General features: G+C 44.9%; 1 protein-coding gene across 1 annotated transcript in view; it reads right to left on the minus strand.

The window, feature by feature from the left end:
- Positions 1–18517, minus strand: part of LCMT1 (leucine carboxyl methyltransferase 1) — a 66668-nt gene that overhangs the window by 34013 nt on the left and 14138 nt on the right. The window contains exons 2-3 of the mRNA XM_055409710.2: positions 7641–7732; positions 5417–5538 (exon numbers count right to left, since the gene is read on the minus strand). Of these exons, the coding sequence (XP_055265685.2) occupies positions 5417–5538; positions 7641–7732 (214 nt within the window). The remainder of the gene's footprint in view (positions 1–5416; positions 5539–7640; positions 7733–18517) is intronic.

Here is an 18517-nt window from a genome sequence, read left to right on the forward strand (position 1 = left end):
CTCTGTCCATGGGATTCTCCAGTAAGAATACTCGAGTGGGTTGCCATGCCCCCTCAAGGGGATCTTCCCAACCCAGAAATCAAACCAGGGTCTCTTGCATTGCAGGTGGACTCTTTACCAGCTGAGCTATCAGGGAAGCCCATATATACACACTGCTGCTGCTGATGCTAAGTCACTTCAGTCGTGTTCGACTCTGTGCGACCCCATAGACGGCAGCCCACCAGGCTCCGCCGTCCCTGGGATTCTCCAGGCAAGAACACTGGAGTGGGTTGCCATTTCCTTCTCCAATGCATGAAAGTGAAAAATGAAAGGAAGTCACATAATAGCCTCTAAGGGAAAAGACATATATGTATAACTGAATCACTCTGCTGTAACACAATGTAATTCAACTGTACTTCTAAGATGCATCTTCAGCTGTGAAGACAAAAACACCACCCCCATTTGCCTGGAGCAGCTAGTCATGCCCTAAAACTTAGCAAGAAACAAAGCGCCCCACAACCTGGCCAACATACCCAGAAAGGGGCTGATATCCAGAGCCTGGTGGAGGCTTCTCTGGTGTAGAATAAGACAAAGAAAAAGGCGGGGTAAGGATGATACCCTTGTTTCCGACTTGAGCGATCTGGCAGGTAAAAGTACCATTTATGAAGACAGTAATGAGAGATGGCCCCTTCGTGGATCACAGCCTTGTTGTGGGCGAAGGGGTTTATGTAACTCAGTGAAGTCATGAGCCATGCCATGCACGGTCACCCAAGATGAACAGGTCAAAGTGAAGAGTTCAGACAAAACGTGATCCACTGGAGGAGAGAATGGCAAACCACTCCAGTATTCTTGCTGCAAGAACCCCATGAACAATATGAAAAGGCAAAAAGATATGACACTGGAAGATGAGCCCCTGCCCCCCGGGTCGGAAGGTGTCCAATATACTCCTGGAGAAGAGTGGCGCAAACTCCTGGAGACAGTGAAGAACAGGGGAGCCTGGCGTGCTGCAGTCCAAGGGGTCAGAAAGAGTCGGACACGACCTAGCAACTGAACAGGAGCAGCAGCAAATGAGAGACGGAGGACAGGTAGAACGGGGAGCTGACCTGCCCAAGGACACAGTGAGGGGGCAGAAACCATGGGCACGCACCTCCCGGTAGGAAGGTGACCCCTAAGGGCAAGGAACAGAATGAGGAGATCCACCCACATGGAAAATGGTCCTCAGTTAAAATTTCAGGGGATCTGGTTCGGGAGAAGAAGAGGGAAGGAGGGAGAAGGAGAGGGAAGGAAGAAGGAAGGAAAAAAAGAAACAAAACAAAGGGAAACATGGTTTCCTGCCATCAGAGGAAAGCTGGGCTCACCCACCCTCAGCTGTTCACTCTTGGAATTGCAACACACATCTGCTGCATGACTGCAGAGCAGGGCTAGGTGAAAGCTGTCTGAAGATATTTGAAGGATATGTTGAAAGGATACACTGATATGACTTGCTAAGAAATTCTACACCACCTTTCAAGAACTTGTACTCACAAGGTACGGAGCAATGAGAACACCCTAAAATTGGGACTTTCCTGGTGTTCCAGTGGTTAAGAATCCGCTTGCCAAGGCAGGGGACTCGGGTTCGATCCCTCGTCTGGCAAGATTCCACGGGCCATGGGGTTACTGAGCCCAAGCACCACAGCTACCAAGCCGGTGCTCTAGAGCCTGTGCTCTGGACCAAGAGAAGTCACTACAAGGAGAAGTCTACACACTGCAACTAGAGAAAGCCTGTGAGCAGCAGCGAAGACCCAGTGCAGTCCAAAAAGCTACTAAAAATTAAAACAAAACAAAACAAAAGGCCTAAAATTCCAGAATACCACAAGGACAATCCAAACCAAATAGATGAAGGACAGCACAGAATCCTACATCACTTCTTACTTTTTAAAGAGCTTTCCCAGGCACTCGGGCACTTGATCCTCCTAAGAATTCTGAATAAGGGATCACTGTCAAAAGAAAGTTTCTAAAAGGCATACGGGGAGACTTTAACAAACAGCCATCCTCTTTCTTAGCTTTCAGAAAGGGGTAAAATGGCTCTGGCAAGTGATGCTTCAACTTTTCATTCTGCGACTCTCTGTGGCCCTTCTGACACCACTCCCAAGTATCTCACAGGGCACAGGAGGCAGGGAGAAGCCCAAGGCTGACTGTGGCCACCGGGGGGCAGCCAGGAACAGCCACGAAGAAGGGGGGTTCCTCAAAGATCCAACGTGATCAACTGCTTCAGAGGTGGCCAAAATTGAGACTGCTTCCCATCCACACCTGACTCCCTGTCTGGGCAGACACAGAATCCAAGGGCCACCAAGAACCAAGGCCCCTCTGTGATGACATAGAGGGGTGGGATGGACGGGTGGAAGGAAGGCTCAAGAGGGAGGGGATATATGTACACTGATTCACTTGGGCTTCCCTGGTGGCTCAGGTGGTAAAGAATCTGCCTGCAGTGCGGGAGACCTGGGTTCAATCCCTGGATTGGGAAGATTCCCTGGAGGAGGGCATGGCAACTCCCTCCAGTATTCTTGCCTGGTGAATCCCATGGACAGAGGAGCCTGGCGGGCTACAGTCCATGGTGTCGAAAAGAGTTGGACACGACTGAAGGACTAAGCACAGCATAGCTGATTCATGTTGCTGTACAGCAGAAACTAACACAACACTGTAAAGCAATTACACTTCAATTAAAAAATAATTTTAAAAAAGAACCGAGGACCCTTACAGGGTTTCACTCACCCTTTATTTTTGGCTCATGACAAGATCAACTTTCCCTGTTCTTGCCTGCTGCCTGGAGATGGGCATCTGTGACTGTTCAGTCTTGAGCCCCTGAGATTATACAGAATGAGCTCACATGGTCGTGGCCCCAGAAAGCCTGTGACTTGCAGATGAACCTTTGCTGGGGCAGCTGGGGGGCACTGTCCCAGGTGGAAAGAGTCCGAGACATCAGGATCAATAGGCAAGATTTCCCTGCTCCTTTACAGAGGCACATACAACTCTAAAACAGGGATTAGCAAACTTTCTGGCAAGAAAGTAAGCAGTTTAGCTTTGGCAGACCAGAAGATCTCTGTCGTAACTACTCAGCCCTGCTGTCCAAGTGCCAGAGCAGCCACAGGTAAGATGTAAATAAATGTGCGTGGCTGTATTCCAATAAAACTTAATTCACAAAAACAGGTAGCAGGCTGATTTGGCCTGTGCAACCCTTGCTCTAAGGGAGCAAATAAGATAACATTTGTCTTAAAAAGAAGAACTTAAGATTTTTTTTTTTAATCCTTCAGCTCAATATAATTATCAAATAATTACACTGATTTCCAAATTTCCACGTGGGACTTTGAGGCCCTGTGCTAGCCCCCTCTCTCGCCTCTTTTTAACAATTTTATTTATTTTTGGCTGTGTTGGGTCTTCACTGTTGTGTGGGCTTTTCTCTAGTTTCAGCATGCAGTGTCTAGTTGCCGTGTCTTCTCTTGTTGCACAGGACAGGCTCCCGGGCAGGCAGGCTTCCGTAGTTGCAGTACACGGGCTCAGTGGTTGGGGCTCCCCGGCTCTACAGCACAGGCTCAAAAGCTGGGGTGCATGGACTTAGCTGCTCTGTGGCATGTGGGATCCTCCCGAATCATGGATTGAACCCCTGTCTCGGGCATTTATCTGGCAGGCGGATTCCTATTCACTGAGCCACTAGGGAAGCCCCTTGTCTTTGTTTCTTGCAAGGGGCACATAAGCCTCCGTGCACCTTTCTCAGAAATTAAAATCTCAGATTTATTAATGATTAACCCACCTACAAGATGGGGGTAAAAGAAAAAAAAAAACATGGCCAAATCTAAAGGGTGTCAGGTCGAGGAGGGATCTCTCCAGCAGCCCATATTAATGCCGGCGGTACACACTCTTTCACACTGTATTCTGTTCCAGCTGCGTCCACCACACCAGGGTCACGGTGTCATAGGGGCACAATTACCCCAGAGAAAAGACCCCTCAAGCGACCACAGGGAGTATGCAGAGGAAAGAGGAAGGAATCGGGAGTTTGACGAGCTGCAGGCCAATGTTGGTCCACATCCAGTGCCACTAGCTGTCCAGTTTGGGGGAAGAACTTCCAAAGCCCCGTATTCCCCATCTGTGTAAGCTCCCGCAACAGAGCTCTCATGTTAATTCCTGAGGTCATGGATGTAACCGCACTTCATAGGGACTTCCCTGGTGGCTTAGTGGTAAAGAATCTGCCGGCCAATGCAGGAGACACGGGTTCAATCCCTGATCAGGGAAGATCCCACAGAGAGGTAGCTATTGAGCCTGTGCTCTAGAGCCTGGGAGCTGTAACTACTGAAGCCCACGTGCTATAACTACTGAGTCTGTGCCCTAGAGCCCATGCTCTGTAACGGGAAGCCACCACAATGAGAGGCCCAGGCCCTGCATCCAGAGAGCAGTCCCCACTTGCCGCAACTAGAGAAAAGCTTGCACAGCAACGAAGACCCAGCACAGCAATAAATAAATAGATTAAAAAAAAAAAAAGCACGTCATAAATATCAGTTATCTTATCTAGAAGGAAGAATGCAGCGGCAAATGATTAACACCAGGGCCACGCTGAGGCCACTGATTTTTGAGTAAGAGAAAGGTTGAGAGTTCTTATGACCAAAGACCTTCTTATCAGGTGACAGGGGACAACACAGATAATGCAGGTTGAGTTATGCCTGTACCCTCTGATTTATCTTGCTCTCTGTCTGCAAGAAATCTGGAGAATGCACATACCCATTACTGCCACCTGATAGAAGAACCAAGAAAAATCTGTAAAAACCTACCAAAAAAAAAAAAGAAAGAAAGAAAAATGCCATCAGTGAGATATTTGTAGGGAAAAGGTTTGGTGGTAAAATCTAGTCCAGGAATCAAAGATCAGAACTTAAGCCCTGGGTCTGCCACTAACCAGACCCAAGTTTCCTTTACCTGTATGAGTGAGTATAATCATACCTGCCCTCAAACAACCCCAAACAGAAGAGTTGTGGAATCAAATCAGAGAATGACTTCAAAAAGGCTTTGGATCATGTTATCTTTACCCAGTCTTGCAAATCTCCCAATGTTACTACCGAAGACACTGTTATTCTAACAATAAAATCTTCAGTTCTCATCAAAATTACAAACACATGTGTTCTTTTGTCTCAGCAGTTCTACTGGTAGAATTGTTTCCCCTGATACATTTCCACACATGCAGAGGAAAATGTACCCAAGGAATTGTATTATAACCCTGTTTGTGGCAGCAAAATGTGAGCAATAACCCACATATCTCCACTAGGGCCCTGGTGGGATAAAGTATGGAGCTGATGGAAGTTGTGGGGCATGGGAGACAGGCTGTCACCCCGTTGTAATCTATTTTTTCAAGTTTTTGAACCAGGTGAACATCTTCAACAAACTAAAACAACTGAAGAGAAGAGGGGAAATTTACCTTTAATATCCAGAAGGTGGTATCCATCCCGGCCCCAAGATTTAGAATTTGACAATTACATTCTGTCTTCTGTAGAAATGCCTTTGTAAGCTGACTGACGCCATGGACTCGAGCAAAATATCCTAAGTGACAGAGACAGAAGCAAGCTATCACTTGGTGACGACAGAATAATCCGTGCAAAGCCCACAGTGCTAGGGAGAGCAATACAACGCCGTGCCCTTCTTCAGGGTCAGGAGAAATAATGACTTCCAAATTCTTCCTTTTTTTAAGGGTGAAAAAAAAAAAGCTGGTCAGACCAAAATAAGTATAAACTACTTAATGGTAGTTTAAGAAAAATAAAATGCCCTGTCCTGTTACTTAGGAAAGACGAGAGTCTTTCATCAAGACATCTGATCCAAATGTCCTCTTGGAAAGGTGCTTTTTCATGGCCCCAGGGGAAGTTAATGAGTACTCTGCTAAAACTTGTCTGCAATGCAAGAGAAGCAGGAGATGCTGGTTCGATCCCTGGGTTGGGAAGATCCCCTGGAGGAGGGCATGGCAACCCACTCTAGTATTCTTGCCTGAAGAATCCCATGGACAAAGCCTGACAAGCTACAGTCCACAGGGTCCCAAAGAGTTGGACACGATTCAGGGACTGAGCACACATGGAAAATAACATTTTTAGGTCAGGAAATTGGGCAGATGAATGTCAAAGCAAAGACAGCCATGATTCTTATCTTGTTCCTTTCACGTCCATCCTGTGTGGGTTACAGCCTCTGTGTTTACAAAATGGCATCACCAACGTGAGGGTGACGAAGCGGGGAAGCAGAGATACCAGCAAGTGGTGGCCTAATTAATGGACTTGATAAGCTCCAGGGTGACGAGCGGGAACAAAGGAGACGGGAAACCCAGAAGGGAGACAGGAAGATAGCGGCTGTCTGTCCTAATGGCCTGATATGCAAGGTGTAAATACTTTAAGAGCAAAATTTGAGAGTAGTATTCAGAAACTTTGTCATTTGACAGAGAAATTTTAGTGAATGTGCTGATAAATAATCTGGGGGGATTCCCTAACAGTCCAGTGGTTAGGACTCTGTGTTACCACTGCCGGGGACCAGAGTTCAATCCCTGGGCAGGAAACTAAGATCCCGCAAAGCTGTGTGGTTCAGCCAAATAAATAATTGATAATCCCTACATGACTTATAATCAAACAAATACTTTGGGCTTGTGTTTGAATTTTATTTTTCTAGTAAATCACCTTTTTTTTTTTTTCTGGCTGCACCGTGAGCCATGCTAGATCTTAGTTCCCCAATCAGAGCTCAAACCCGTGCTCCCTGCAGTGGAAGCATGGAGTCTTAACAGCTGGACTGCTATGGAAATGCCTCTAGTAAATCATCTTTACTGTATTCTGCGGAATAGCATCCGCAATGGATTCAATTTGAGGAAAAAATGTCTTCACCTCAGACGTTTGGGCAGTGCTCTCCTCCTGGGCTGGAGGTCCCCAGTCTAGAGATGTGGACCCAGGAGAGGAAGAAGGAAGGGGGCTGCCATGTGGCCTGGGGCTACGAAGAACAGCGGCTGCCTGCCTCCAGAACATTCCCTGGGAAATCTGTCTGGACAGCGGGGAAGCCGGGCTTCAGGAAGGCCTCTTTGCCACACCTCGCCCGGGCTAACTGCTGCCCAATTTTACCCTTAGATCAATGTTAACTACCATGTCTTTCTCTTCAGGAACCACCATTTACATATTTCTTTGCAGTTCTTACACAACCCACCTACAGGACCCATCTTTAAGGCCCAGATTCCCCTCCACCCACAAGAATCATGGTCAGTGGTCAATTTTTCAATCTGGCTGCAACTAAGTCACACTCCTGTCTCAAATCCTTTGACTTCCTTGCTGGAAATTACTTGCATAACCTAACAGTGTTACTAACAAAATAGGGCAACAACAACAAAAATAACCCCCTACATGAACAGACAGCTCTCAGGAAAAGATATGTAAGTGGCTTTTAAACACAGAATAATGAGTTTCAACCACACCTTAAAATAAGAGGAATGTAAGACATCATTTTTCTTGTACCAGAGGAATAAAGATTAAAAGTTTCATAATACACTGTGCTGGTGTGGAAGTTGGGAAGCAAGCATTTTCACACTCTGGTGGAGACAGTACACTCCAGAACTCTCTTTTTAAGAATGAATTCCTAGAACCCCAGGGATTCATGAGATGTAGGGAAGGGAGCTGGGCACTTGCCTCTGTTAATTTCAGGAGCCTTCCTCTCTTTAGAGAGTCTCACCAAATGCTGGATGTAAGGGTCCTGCCAGTAGCCAATGCTCACTGCAAACCTGAAAGAGATGAAAAAGGAAACAGGTGATTAGAGAGTAGGGTCAGGCCAGGTTCCATGGGCAAGTTCCCAGGAACCAGGTCAAGGATCCAAAGATTTATCTCTGGCCAAACCATGCAACTGGAGGTTATCATAATAAGCGAAGTCAGAAAAAGAAAGATAAATACCATGTGATATCACTTACATGTGGAATCTAAACTACGACACACATGAACCTATCTATGAGAATCGTTTGCCGACAAAGGTCCATCTAGTCAAGGCTATGGTTTTTCCAGTAGTCATGTTTGGATATGAGAGCTGGACTATAGAGAAAGCTGAGCACCGAAGAACTGATGCTTTTGAACTGTGGTATTGGAGAAGACTCCAGAGAGTCCCCTGGACTACAAGGAGATCAAACTAGTCAATCCTAAAGGAAATCAGTCCTTAATACTCATTGGAAGGACTGATGCTGAAGCTGAAACTCCAATACTTTGGCCACCTGATGCAAACAACTGACTCAGTGGAAAAGACCCTGATGCTGGGGAAGATTGAAAGAGAAGGGGACAACAGAGGATGAGATGGTTGGATGGCATCACCGACTCAATGGACATGAGTTTGAGCAAGCTCCGGGAGTTGGTGATGGACAGGGAAGCCTGGCGTGCTGCAGTCCATGGGGTTGCAAAGAGTTGGACACGACTGAGCGACTGAACTGATGAAACAGAAACAGAATCATGGACACAGAGAACAGACTGGTGGTTGTCAAAGGGGAGGGGACTGGTGGAGGATGGAGAGGAAGGCTGGGGTTAGCAGATGTAGGCTATTATGCACAGAATGTATAAACAACAAAGTCCTACTGTATAGCAGAGAATTATAATCAATATCCTACATTAAACCATAACAGAAAAGAATATTTTAAAAAAGAACGTATGTGTGGGAGTATATACACACACACATATATATAACTGAATCACTATGTTTTAAGCAGTAATTAACACACTGTAAATCCAAGCTCAACATTCAGAAAACAAAGATCATGGCATCTGGTCCCATCACTTCGTGGGAAATAGATGGAAAAACAGTGGAAACAGTGTCAGATTTTATTTTTGGGGGCTCCAAAATCACTGCAGATGCTGACTGCAGCCATGAAATTAAAAGACGCTTACTCCTTGGAAGGAAAGTTATGACCAACCTTGATAGTATATTAAAAAGCAGAGACATTACTTTGCCAACAAAGGTCCGTCTAGTCAAGGCTATGGTTTTTCCCGTGGTCATGTATGGATGTGAGAGTTGGACTGTGAAGAAGGCTGATCGCCGAAGAATCAATGCTTTTGAACTGTGGTGCTGGAGAAGACTCTTGAGTGTCCCTTGGACTGCAAGGAGATCCAACCAGTCCATTCTAAAGGAGATCAATCCTGGGTGTTCATTGGAAGGAATGATGCTAAAGCTGAAACTGCAATACTTTGGCCACCTCATGCGACGAGTTGACTCACTGGAAAAGACTCTGATGCTGGGAAAGGTTGGGGGCGGGAGGAGAAGGGGACGACAGAGAATGAGATGGCTGGATGGCACCTCCGACTCTGTGGACATGAGTTTGAGTGAACTCCGGGAGTTGGTGACGGACCGGGAGGCCTGGCGTGCTGTGATTCATGGGGTCGCGGAGAGTCGGACACGACTGAGCGACTGAACTGAACTGAACTGAAATCCACTACACTTCAATTTTTAAAGATGAGAGGTTAAATAACATTTAATGCTCCAGCACAAGTTTAAACAGACTGATCCACCCACCTTTACATTCACAGTCACTCTCATCACACTTCCCATCACACTCATTTCTTACCTCTCTATTCCCACATATCATTAATTCCTTTTCCAGGACCCTAAACAGCAAGTAAGCTCACCTCATATTTCATACAGCTCTTTGAACATTTATTCACACAGCAAACTCACTGGCCAGAGCTAGTCAGGTAACTCTGCTCAAACAAGAGTTTTGTGTCCAGGGGAAGTGAGACCCAAAAATAAATAGCAAATATCACTAATAACTACCAAAGTATTTCTCCTGACTCTGACAGTCCTTTCATGTCCCTTAGGAGGCTGTAGTGGAGAAACCAGGAACAAATAAAACAGCTACAATTTGGAAAATGCCAGGGTAGCCTAAAGGTTCTCAACCCTAGTTTACACTACAAGCAATGATAGATGCCGTGTTCCAAGCCTGGGAGTTAAAGCTCTGATTACCATTGGAAATCTCCTGGCAATCATAAGTGGAACCAGCCTCAGGATAAATGAGAAGTCAGGGAAGGAATCTGGATCCCTAGGGACACATCACACACACCACCACCCCCAACCCAGGGGCCCAGAGCCTTCTCTACCACACAATGAAAATTTAGTGAGATAACAAATGTCTTTACCACTTACATCAAATTGAGTCAGGCTTCTGTTACTTACAACCTTAAACATCCCAAGTGATATCCCGCATGCACATGTGCATCCCAGATATGCACGTGTGCACATACCAAAATACTCAGTTGTCTAAAACAGTGATTCTCAGGAATTCCCTGGAGGTCCAGTGCTTAGGACTTCATGCTTTCACTGCTAAAGGCGAGGGTTCAATTCCTTTTTTTTTTTTTTGAGGGTTCAATTCCTGATTGGGGAACTAAGACACGCATCTCGGCCAATAAAAGTAGCACTTTTCGAACAATGAGTTGTGACCCATTCATATCACAAAATCAGTGTAATAGTTTGCAAATCTCCATTTTAAAAAAATGAAGTAGAACACAGTAAAGCAGAAAATAGCAGCATCATACTATATTGGAGAAGTCAGGACTGCTTTTGTGAAACTTTTGTTTCAATGTGCGTTGGGTATATAAGCACTATGAAAAAAGTGTTCTTGAGAACTCCCTGGAGGTCCAGCGGTAGACTCGCAACTCTGAGCTTCCACTGCAACAGACATAGGTTCAATCCCTGGTGGGGGGAACCAAGATCCCACAAGCAATTACCAAAATGAAAAAAAAAAAAAAAAAAAAACAACCACTGGTTTAGGAATCATTTCTCGCCACCTAGTGGTAGAAGTCATATGTGCAGTTGAAGCAAGACCGGTAGATGATGCAGATATGATGAGAACACAGTCAATCTGTTCCTGCCCCAACATCCAGGGCAAGAATCCTGTCGACAACACAGAACCACTGTTGACTACTCCGCACAGAGAAGGCACCACCAAGAAGCTCAAACTGCTGAAAAGCTGATCAATTTGCCTCCCTTTACGTGTTCCCTGCTGGATTCATTAGTGCCCTCTTGGATAACAAGGAACAGTTTCTATTCCTTCCAACTCTGCATTATCAGTGGATTTAATACTATCGATTCAGCCCAGCAATGTTAGTATTGAGTGTCTAGCAGTATTTATTGTCTGCTAAGTGCCAGGCATTGGATTACAGTGGTGAACAAAACAGAGGAGTGACAGAGTCAGAGATCACGACAGACGAGGGATGTAATACATGGTGAATGGAGGAGCTATGTAGCGGTGAGAGGGAAAGCCCCTCTTACAGGGCATGGCTGAGCTGAGTCCTAGAGAATTAGGGAAGGGCAGCTGTGCAAAAGGCATTCATGACAGGAGGAACTGCAGGCAGAAACGCTCGGGGGTGGGAGTGCATGTGGAATGTTCCAGAAGCAGGGAATAGGGAGGGCTGGAGGAGAGTAAGAAAACAGGAGAAACTGGAGAGGAGGCTGGAGAGAGAAGCAGACTCAGGTCATACAGGGCCTGGCAGGAGCCTGGGATGGATCCCCACAGCACACGGGGCGCGGTCAGTGATGTTTCAGTTCAGTTCAGTCACTCAGTCGTGTCCAACTCTCCGCGACCCCATGAATCACAGCACGCCAGGCCTCCCTGTCCATCACCAACTCCCGGAGTTCACTCAAACTCATGTCCATCGAGGCAGTGGTGCCATCCAGCCATCTCATTCTCTGTCGTCCCCTTCTCCTCCTGCCCCCAATCCCTCCCAGCATCAGAGTCTTTTCCAGTGAGTCAACTCTTCGCATGAGGTGATGTTTGGCAGTACAAAACAGGTGGGGCGATGAACAGACATAACCCAAGGACCTCTGATCACTAGTTCCCATGACTCCCGCTCCCTAAGGTTACCGTCACGTGTTTCTCCCCAGTCCTCAGACCCAGATGACTGCCAGTGGTTACCATGCCTCGGAGTTTTGGATCTCACAGCTCAGCCTGGAAAAGCAGCCAAGATAAAAAGCCGAATTAACACACTGCTGGGAAGAGGAAGGAAGGGGGCGCTGCTGGGCGCTGCTCCTGGGAAGTCTGAAGGGAGCTGAGCACCATCATTCAGGATTTACAGGCCGCCAACGCAGCCGAGCAGGTAACGGTGCACTGGTACAATGAATACTAACCAGTCATCTATAACAGGAACTGGGGACTCTCCTTGATGGTCCAGTGGTTAAGACTCCACACCCCCGATGTAGGGCAACTAGGATCCCACAGGCTGCGTAGGGCGGCCGAAAAAAAAAAACAAACTAAAAGAACTGGGCATGGCAAGAGGTTCATAAAACGTACACTATATTTCATCATATCTAAGACACCATCAATTTCAAGATTGAAAAAAGAAATTAAAAACACACTACTCTACTAGTGAATGTTTCTTTTTTAACTGCTTAGAATTTTACTTTTGTCATTATTGAAAAAGCTCCTTTATTGGGCCAGAGTGTCATCATCTCCCTCTCTCTTGTACAGACAGAAAGAAGAGTGAGGTAAGCTGGCTAAGCCTTCACTTTCAGGATGTCTGTCCCTTTCCACACAATACTGAGCTCTGTGTCACCGAGGGCACTGGTGAGGATGTATTTCTCTCCTTTAATATTTGTTTATTTATTTTGCCTGTGCTGGCTCTTCACTGCTGCTCGAGGCTTTCCCTCTAGCTGCAGAGAGCAGGGGCCACTCTCTAGTTGTGCAGGAGCTTCTCACTGCAGTGGCTTCTCTCATTGCAGAGCATGGGCTCCAGGGGTGCGGGCTTCAGCAGTTGTGGCTCCCGGATTCTAGAACACAGGCTCAGTAGTTGGGGCACACGGGCTTAGTTGCTCCATGGCATGTGGGATCTTCCCAAATCAGGAATTGAACCCATGTCCCCTGCACTGGCAGGCAGATTCTTAACCACTGAGCTCCCAGGGAAGCCCCCGAGGGTGCATTTCTTAGGAGATCTCCAACATTCTCTCTGAGATTTTCTTCCAAGCAGCTGACCCTCAGCCTGGAAGTCTGGCTACTGGCTCTTTCTTGATCTCATCAGAAGATATCAAGGAATGATTTTCAACAGCAAACAGGATTTGTGTTCTTTCTTCAAATGGCCCTTAAAAGGTAGGTGGACTAAAGCACTGGACACTGTGGTCACAGCTTTCCAACCAGGCCATGCCACCAGGGATAACCTCTGTGTCTGCTTGCACACGTAAGGACCTCTAACGACACTTGACAGTGACTGCAAGTAATGTTGAGAGTTAAGACACATCTGATTTCAGAAGTTAAAATCCAAGACCATGTGCATCACAGAATGGCTCAGACGGTACTGTCACATATATCTGTATAACTGAAATCACCTTGCTGTACACCTGAAACTACCAATAATGTAAATCAACTATACTTCGATTTTAAAAAATAGTACAGAAGCAACCTAAGTGTCCATCACAGAGGAGAGGATAGAAGAAGATGTGGTACCTATAAACAATGGAATATTACTCGGCCATAAAAAGGAATGAAAGTGGGTCATCTGTAGATAAGTGGATGGACCTAGAGACTGTCATACAGAATGAAGTAAGTCACAAGAGAAAAACAAATATTGCGTATTAATGCATGCACGTGGAATCCAGAAAAATGGTAGAGATGATCCTATTTGCAAAGCAGAAACAGAGACGCAGATACAGGGAACAAATGTATGGACACCAAGCAGGGGAAGGGAAGGTGGTGGGAGGAACTGGAAGACTGGGATTGACATACATACACTACTGATACTACGTATAAAGTAACTAATGAGAACCTACTGTATAGCTCAGGGAACTCTCCTTAACGCTCTGTGGTGACCTGAATGGGAAGGAAATCCAAAAGGGAGGCGATATGTGTATATGTAGGGCTGATGCATTTTGCTGAATGGTAAAAACTAACACCACAATGTAAAGCAACTATATTCCAATGAAAATTAACTTAAAAATAAATAAAAAATTAAATTAAAAAAAAAAATAGTACTGAACTATGACGAACCACTTTGACTATAAGGGACTCACCAGATGTCAACATTTAGCAGTGAAATAACTAACAAGAGGATTATTTGCCATTTTTAAATGATGCTATTCTGTTTCTTTTTAAGTTAATTTTTCCCATCAAATAATTAATATTGGCTTTATAACAAGAGCAACAGGAAGTTTGGCCATGATGCAACTAATACCTTGTGCTACAACTACTGGAGCCCGAGTACCCTAGAACCCACGCTCCACAAGAGAAGCCACTGCAATAAGAAGTCTGCACACCACAGCTAGAGAAAGCCCAAGAGCAGCAATAAAGACCCAGTGCAGCCAAAAAATTAATTGATAAAAAAAAAAAAGAGCGACAGTAACTTTGGACTTCATAAACAAACATAAAAGCCAATTATTACACTAGAAAAATAACGTGTAACAAGTCATCAAGTGCTGATATCCTTACAATATAAAGGACTCATTAATAAGGGAAAAAACAAGCATCGCAGAAGAATGGGTAAAGGACAAAAATGAACCATTCACAAAAGAAGCAACTCGCCAATGAACCAACAAAAAGCTCAGCCTGATGATCACAAAAAGAAAAAAAAAAATGAAGATGAAAGCAAAAACAGAGAGCAGTAGTGCTCCTATCAAATCTGCAATAAAACTCTTTTTCAGTAGAACCTGGCTTTGGAAAGGGATGAGAAGAGGGCCCTGGGGCACCACTGCCCAAACTGGTAACTGGCAGTCATGCTTCAAGGCACTGTGGCAACAAGTACAAAAAGCCAGAGTTACATGTGAACACAATGGCCAACAGTCCCACTTACAGGGATTTTATCCTTAGAAATAATTAGGAATGAACACAAAGGTTTTTTTTTTTTTTATAAGACGACTGAACCTGGAGTTATAGTATCAGGACAACAAGATAGGCTGCAAGATTGCATGAACAGGACATCCCTAAGTTTGTTAGAAGGAACGTATAAAACATACAAAGTAGATACTGAAATAACGGCGGTGACCTCCCTGTACTGTGCACCGAGGTCTGCTGTCGTGTCCACGATCACACTCCTGTTTCCCAAACTCAGAAAACAACCCTTCTATCTGAATATCATGATTTCATGTTTCAAACTCAGGATCAAACAGTCAAAAATCTCAGATTTGCAAAGACCTGAAAGAGTCACTCAATCTTCATCCAATCCACAACTGCTTTCAAAATGTTCATGATACTCACGTACCACCTAGTCAAAGTAATATGTCTTTTTCAAAAATTTATTTTACTGAAGTGGAGAAGGAAATGGCAACCCACTCCAGTGTTCTTGCCTGGAGAATCCCAGGAACGGGGGAGCCTGGTGGGCTTCTGTCTATGGGGTCACACAGAGTCGGACACGACTGAAGTGACTTAGTAGCAGCAGCAGCAGCTGATTTACAATGTTATGTTAATTTCTCCTGAACAGCAAAGTGACTCAGCTATACATATATCTATTAATATATTCTTTTTCATACTCTTGTCCATTATGCTTTTATCACTGGATACTGAATACAGTTCCCTGGGCTATACAGCAGGACCTTATTGCTCATCCATCCTATATATAATAGTTTGTACCTGCTAACCCCAAACTCTCAATCCTTCCTTCCCCAACACCCTCTCCCCAAAGTAATATGTCTTTAAATAAACTCAATTTTCTTAGTACTCAGCTCTGATGTGCTATCTAATATTTCCTTCTAACACACACTGTAACAAACACCTAATTATTAACATTTAAAACATCTATCTCCGTCCCGCCTAAAACCATCTCACATTCCTCCCGTGGGAAACACTGATCTGGCCCAACCACCTATTCATTAAAGAAACATTTACTGATTCGGTCCTATTTGCATGAGTGTCAACTGCAATACTGGAAAATTCATGGAAAGTTGTGAAATGCCCTCCAACAGGGATTTCTTCATCTGAGGATTCAGGGAATGGGAAGGGGCCCTCCCTGCTGTCTCAGAGGAGCAGAAACAAGGCAGCGGCTGGTTTGTTTCACTTCTCCCAGAGACTCACCCTGTGCTTGCTGTGTGCCAGGCATTATTCAAATGCCTGACAAACAGAAACAAACAGCATCATCAAAACAACCCTAAGTAGTTTGTTCAAGCTGTGGAAGCTTCAGGGAAATTAATTTGACTGCTTTACAAACCTACTTACCCATATGGATTCAGACCCCACCCCCAACATTTCAGGGCTTCCCCAGTGCCTCACTGGTAAAGAATCTGCCTGCAAGGCAGGAAACACAGGAGTTGCAGGTTCAATCTCAAGGTCAGGAAGATCCCCTGGAGGAGGGTGTGGCAAATCACTCGAGTATTTTCGCCTGGAGAATCCCAAGGGCAAAGGAGCCTGGCTGGCTACAGTCCATAGGGTTGCAGAGAGTTGGACACAACTGAAGCAACTAAGCATGCATGCCCACCCAATGTTTCAGGTGCTTAAATGGTACGTATTTGTCGTATGCGTGTGTGTGTGTATTAAGTACTTACAGATGTACATATATGTGAAAGCCGCTCAGTTGTGTTTGACTCTTTGCGACCCCATGAACTACACAGTCCATGGAATTCTCCAGGCCAGAATACTGGAGTGGGTAGCCATTCCCTTTTCCGGGAGATTTTCCCAACCCAGAAATCACACCCAGGTCTCCCACACTGCAGGCAGATTCTTTACCAGCTGAGCCATGAGGGAAGCCCCTAGATGCCTATGTAGATATGTAATTCCATAGATATGCAGTTGCAAAAAAAAAAAAAAAAATCAATGAGTATTCTCAGCATTAATTTTCAAGTTTGGGGGACTCTCCTGGCGGTCCAGTGGCTAAGACTCTGCACTCCCAATGCAGGGGGCCCAGGTTCGATCCCTGGTCAGAGAACTAGGTCCCACATGGCTCAACTAAGAGTTCTCATGCCACAACTAAAAAACCAGATCCCTTGTGCCGCAACTAAGACCTGGCACGGCCAAAAAACACATAAATAATTTAAAAGATTTGTTTAATTTTTCAAGTTTGGGATTTTTCTTTTTTTTAAAGCAGAGAAAAGTTTATTGCAGGGCCAAGCAAGGAGAACAGGTGACTTGTGCTTAAAAAAAACCTGAACTCTTCAGTTAGGGATTCTAACTGTACACTGCTTGTGGTCTTTCAGTGAAAGAGTTAGTTGCTCAGTTGTGTCCAACTCTTTACAACCCCATGGACTGTAACCCGCCAAGCTCCTCTGTCCATGGAATTCCCCAGGCAGAATACTGGAATGCGTAGCCATTCCTTTCTCCAGAGGATCTTCCCAATCCAGGGATCCAACCCAGGTCTCTGCATTGCAGGCAGATTTTTTACTGTCAGAGCCACCAGGGTAGCCCTGTGGTCTTTAAGATACTGTTCTAATTTTTTAATTTACTGTTGTTCTCTTACGTCTTTTAGTTTCAGTTTTTGGTTTCTATTTCCTGTTGGTTTCATTCTTGGTTTATAAATGGAAGACAGGAAGCAAAGTCTTGAGGGTAACAGACTCTGTACCTAAACAGAGTCTGGATTCAATTCCTTCCTGGGAACTCTGGAAAGCTTCGTGTTGCTTTCCTGAGGGGATCGGCAGACCTTAAGGGATCAATCACCTGAAAAACTGGGTCTGAATAACTAAGAAGACTCACAGGATAGTTTCCTCCCAAAGGAGACTACTGGCATGGCCTCTTGGCTTCATGTAACATCTAATTACTTTACAAGGAGTAATATGATCTACAATCTACTGTCTTGCTTGTAAGAAGTCATTGAATAGTGGGGCAAGTGTAAATGGAAAAGGAACCTACATTCACAGAGAGTGAAATAAGTACGAGAATCAAGTCAGTCCCCTTGGTGTAATGTCCCATATCTAACTTTTTAACAACCACCACCAAAAAAAAAAAACCCCAGAAAATTAATTATATAACACAGAACATAGTAACAGGATGGCATGGACCTGAATAATGCTAAGTTGCTAACTAACTCCCAGTCAAAACCCGAGCCATCTTTTTTTTTTTCAAAAGAAACTAACAACTGATTCTACAATGGAAACACAAAGGATCTAAAATAGCCCAAACAAATCTTCAAAAGAAGAGTGAAGCTGGAGAACTAAAATTGCTTAATACTACTTAATTTTAAGACCCACTATAAAGCTGAAGTCATCGAAACAGTGTGGTCTCAGCATAAAGGTGGAAAAATAGACTGATGAAACAGAAACAGACCTATACCAATGCTGCCAGTTGGTTTTTTACCCAAAGCACCAAAGCAGCTCATGTTCCTATATGTTGGGCTTCCCCGGTGGCTCCGTCAGTAAAGAATCTGCCTGCAATGCAGGAGACCAGGGTTTGATCCTCAAGTTGGGAAGGTCCCCTAGAGAAGGAAATGGCAACCCACTCCAGTATTCTTGCCTGCAGAATGGACAGAGGAGCCTGGCAGGCTACAGTGCATAGGGTTGCAAAGAGTTGGTCACAATTTTAGTTACAAAATGACCACACACACCACATTTTTCTATATGTGTATGTATATTTAAAACACATCCATCTATCCAAAATATATAATGAACTCTAACAAGTCAAAATCAACATTACCATCAT

Source organism: Moschus berezovskii, chromosome 27 (assembly GCF_049115385.1).
Source record: "Moschus berezovskii isolate FMDL1 chromosome 27, NW_MosBer_1.0, whole genome shotgun sequence".
NCBI lineage: Eukaryota > Metazoa > Chordata > Mammalia > Artiodactyla > Moschidae > Moschus > Moschus berezovskii.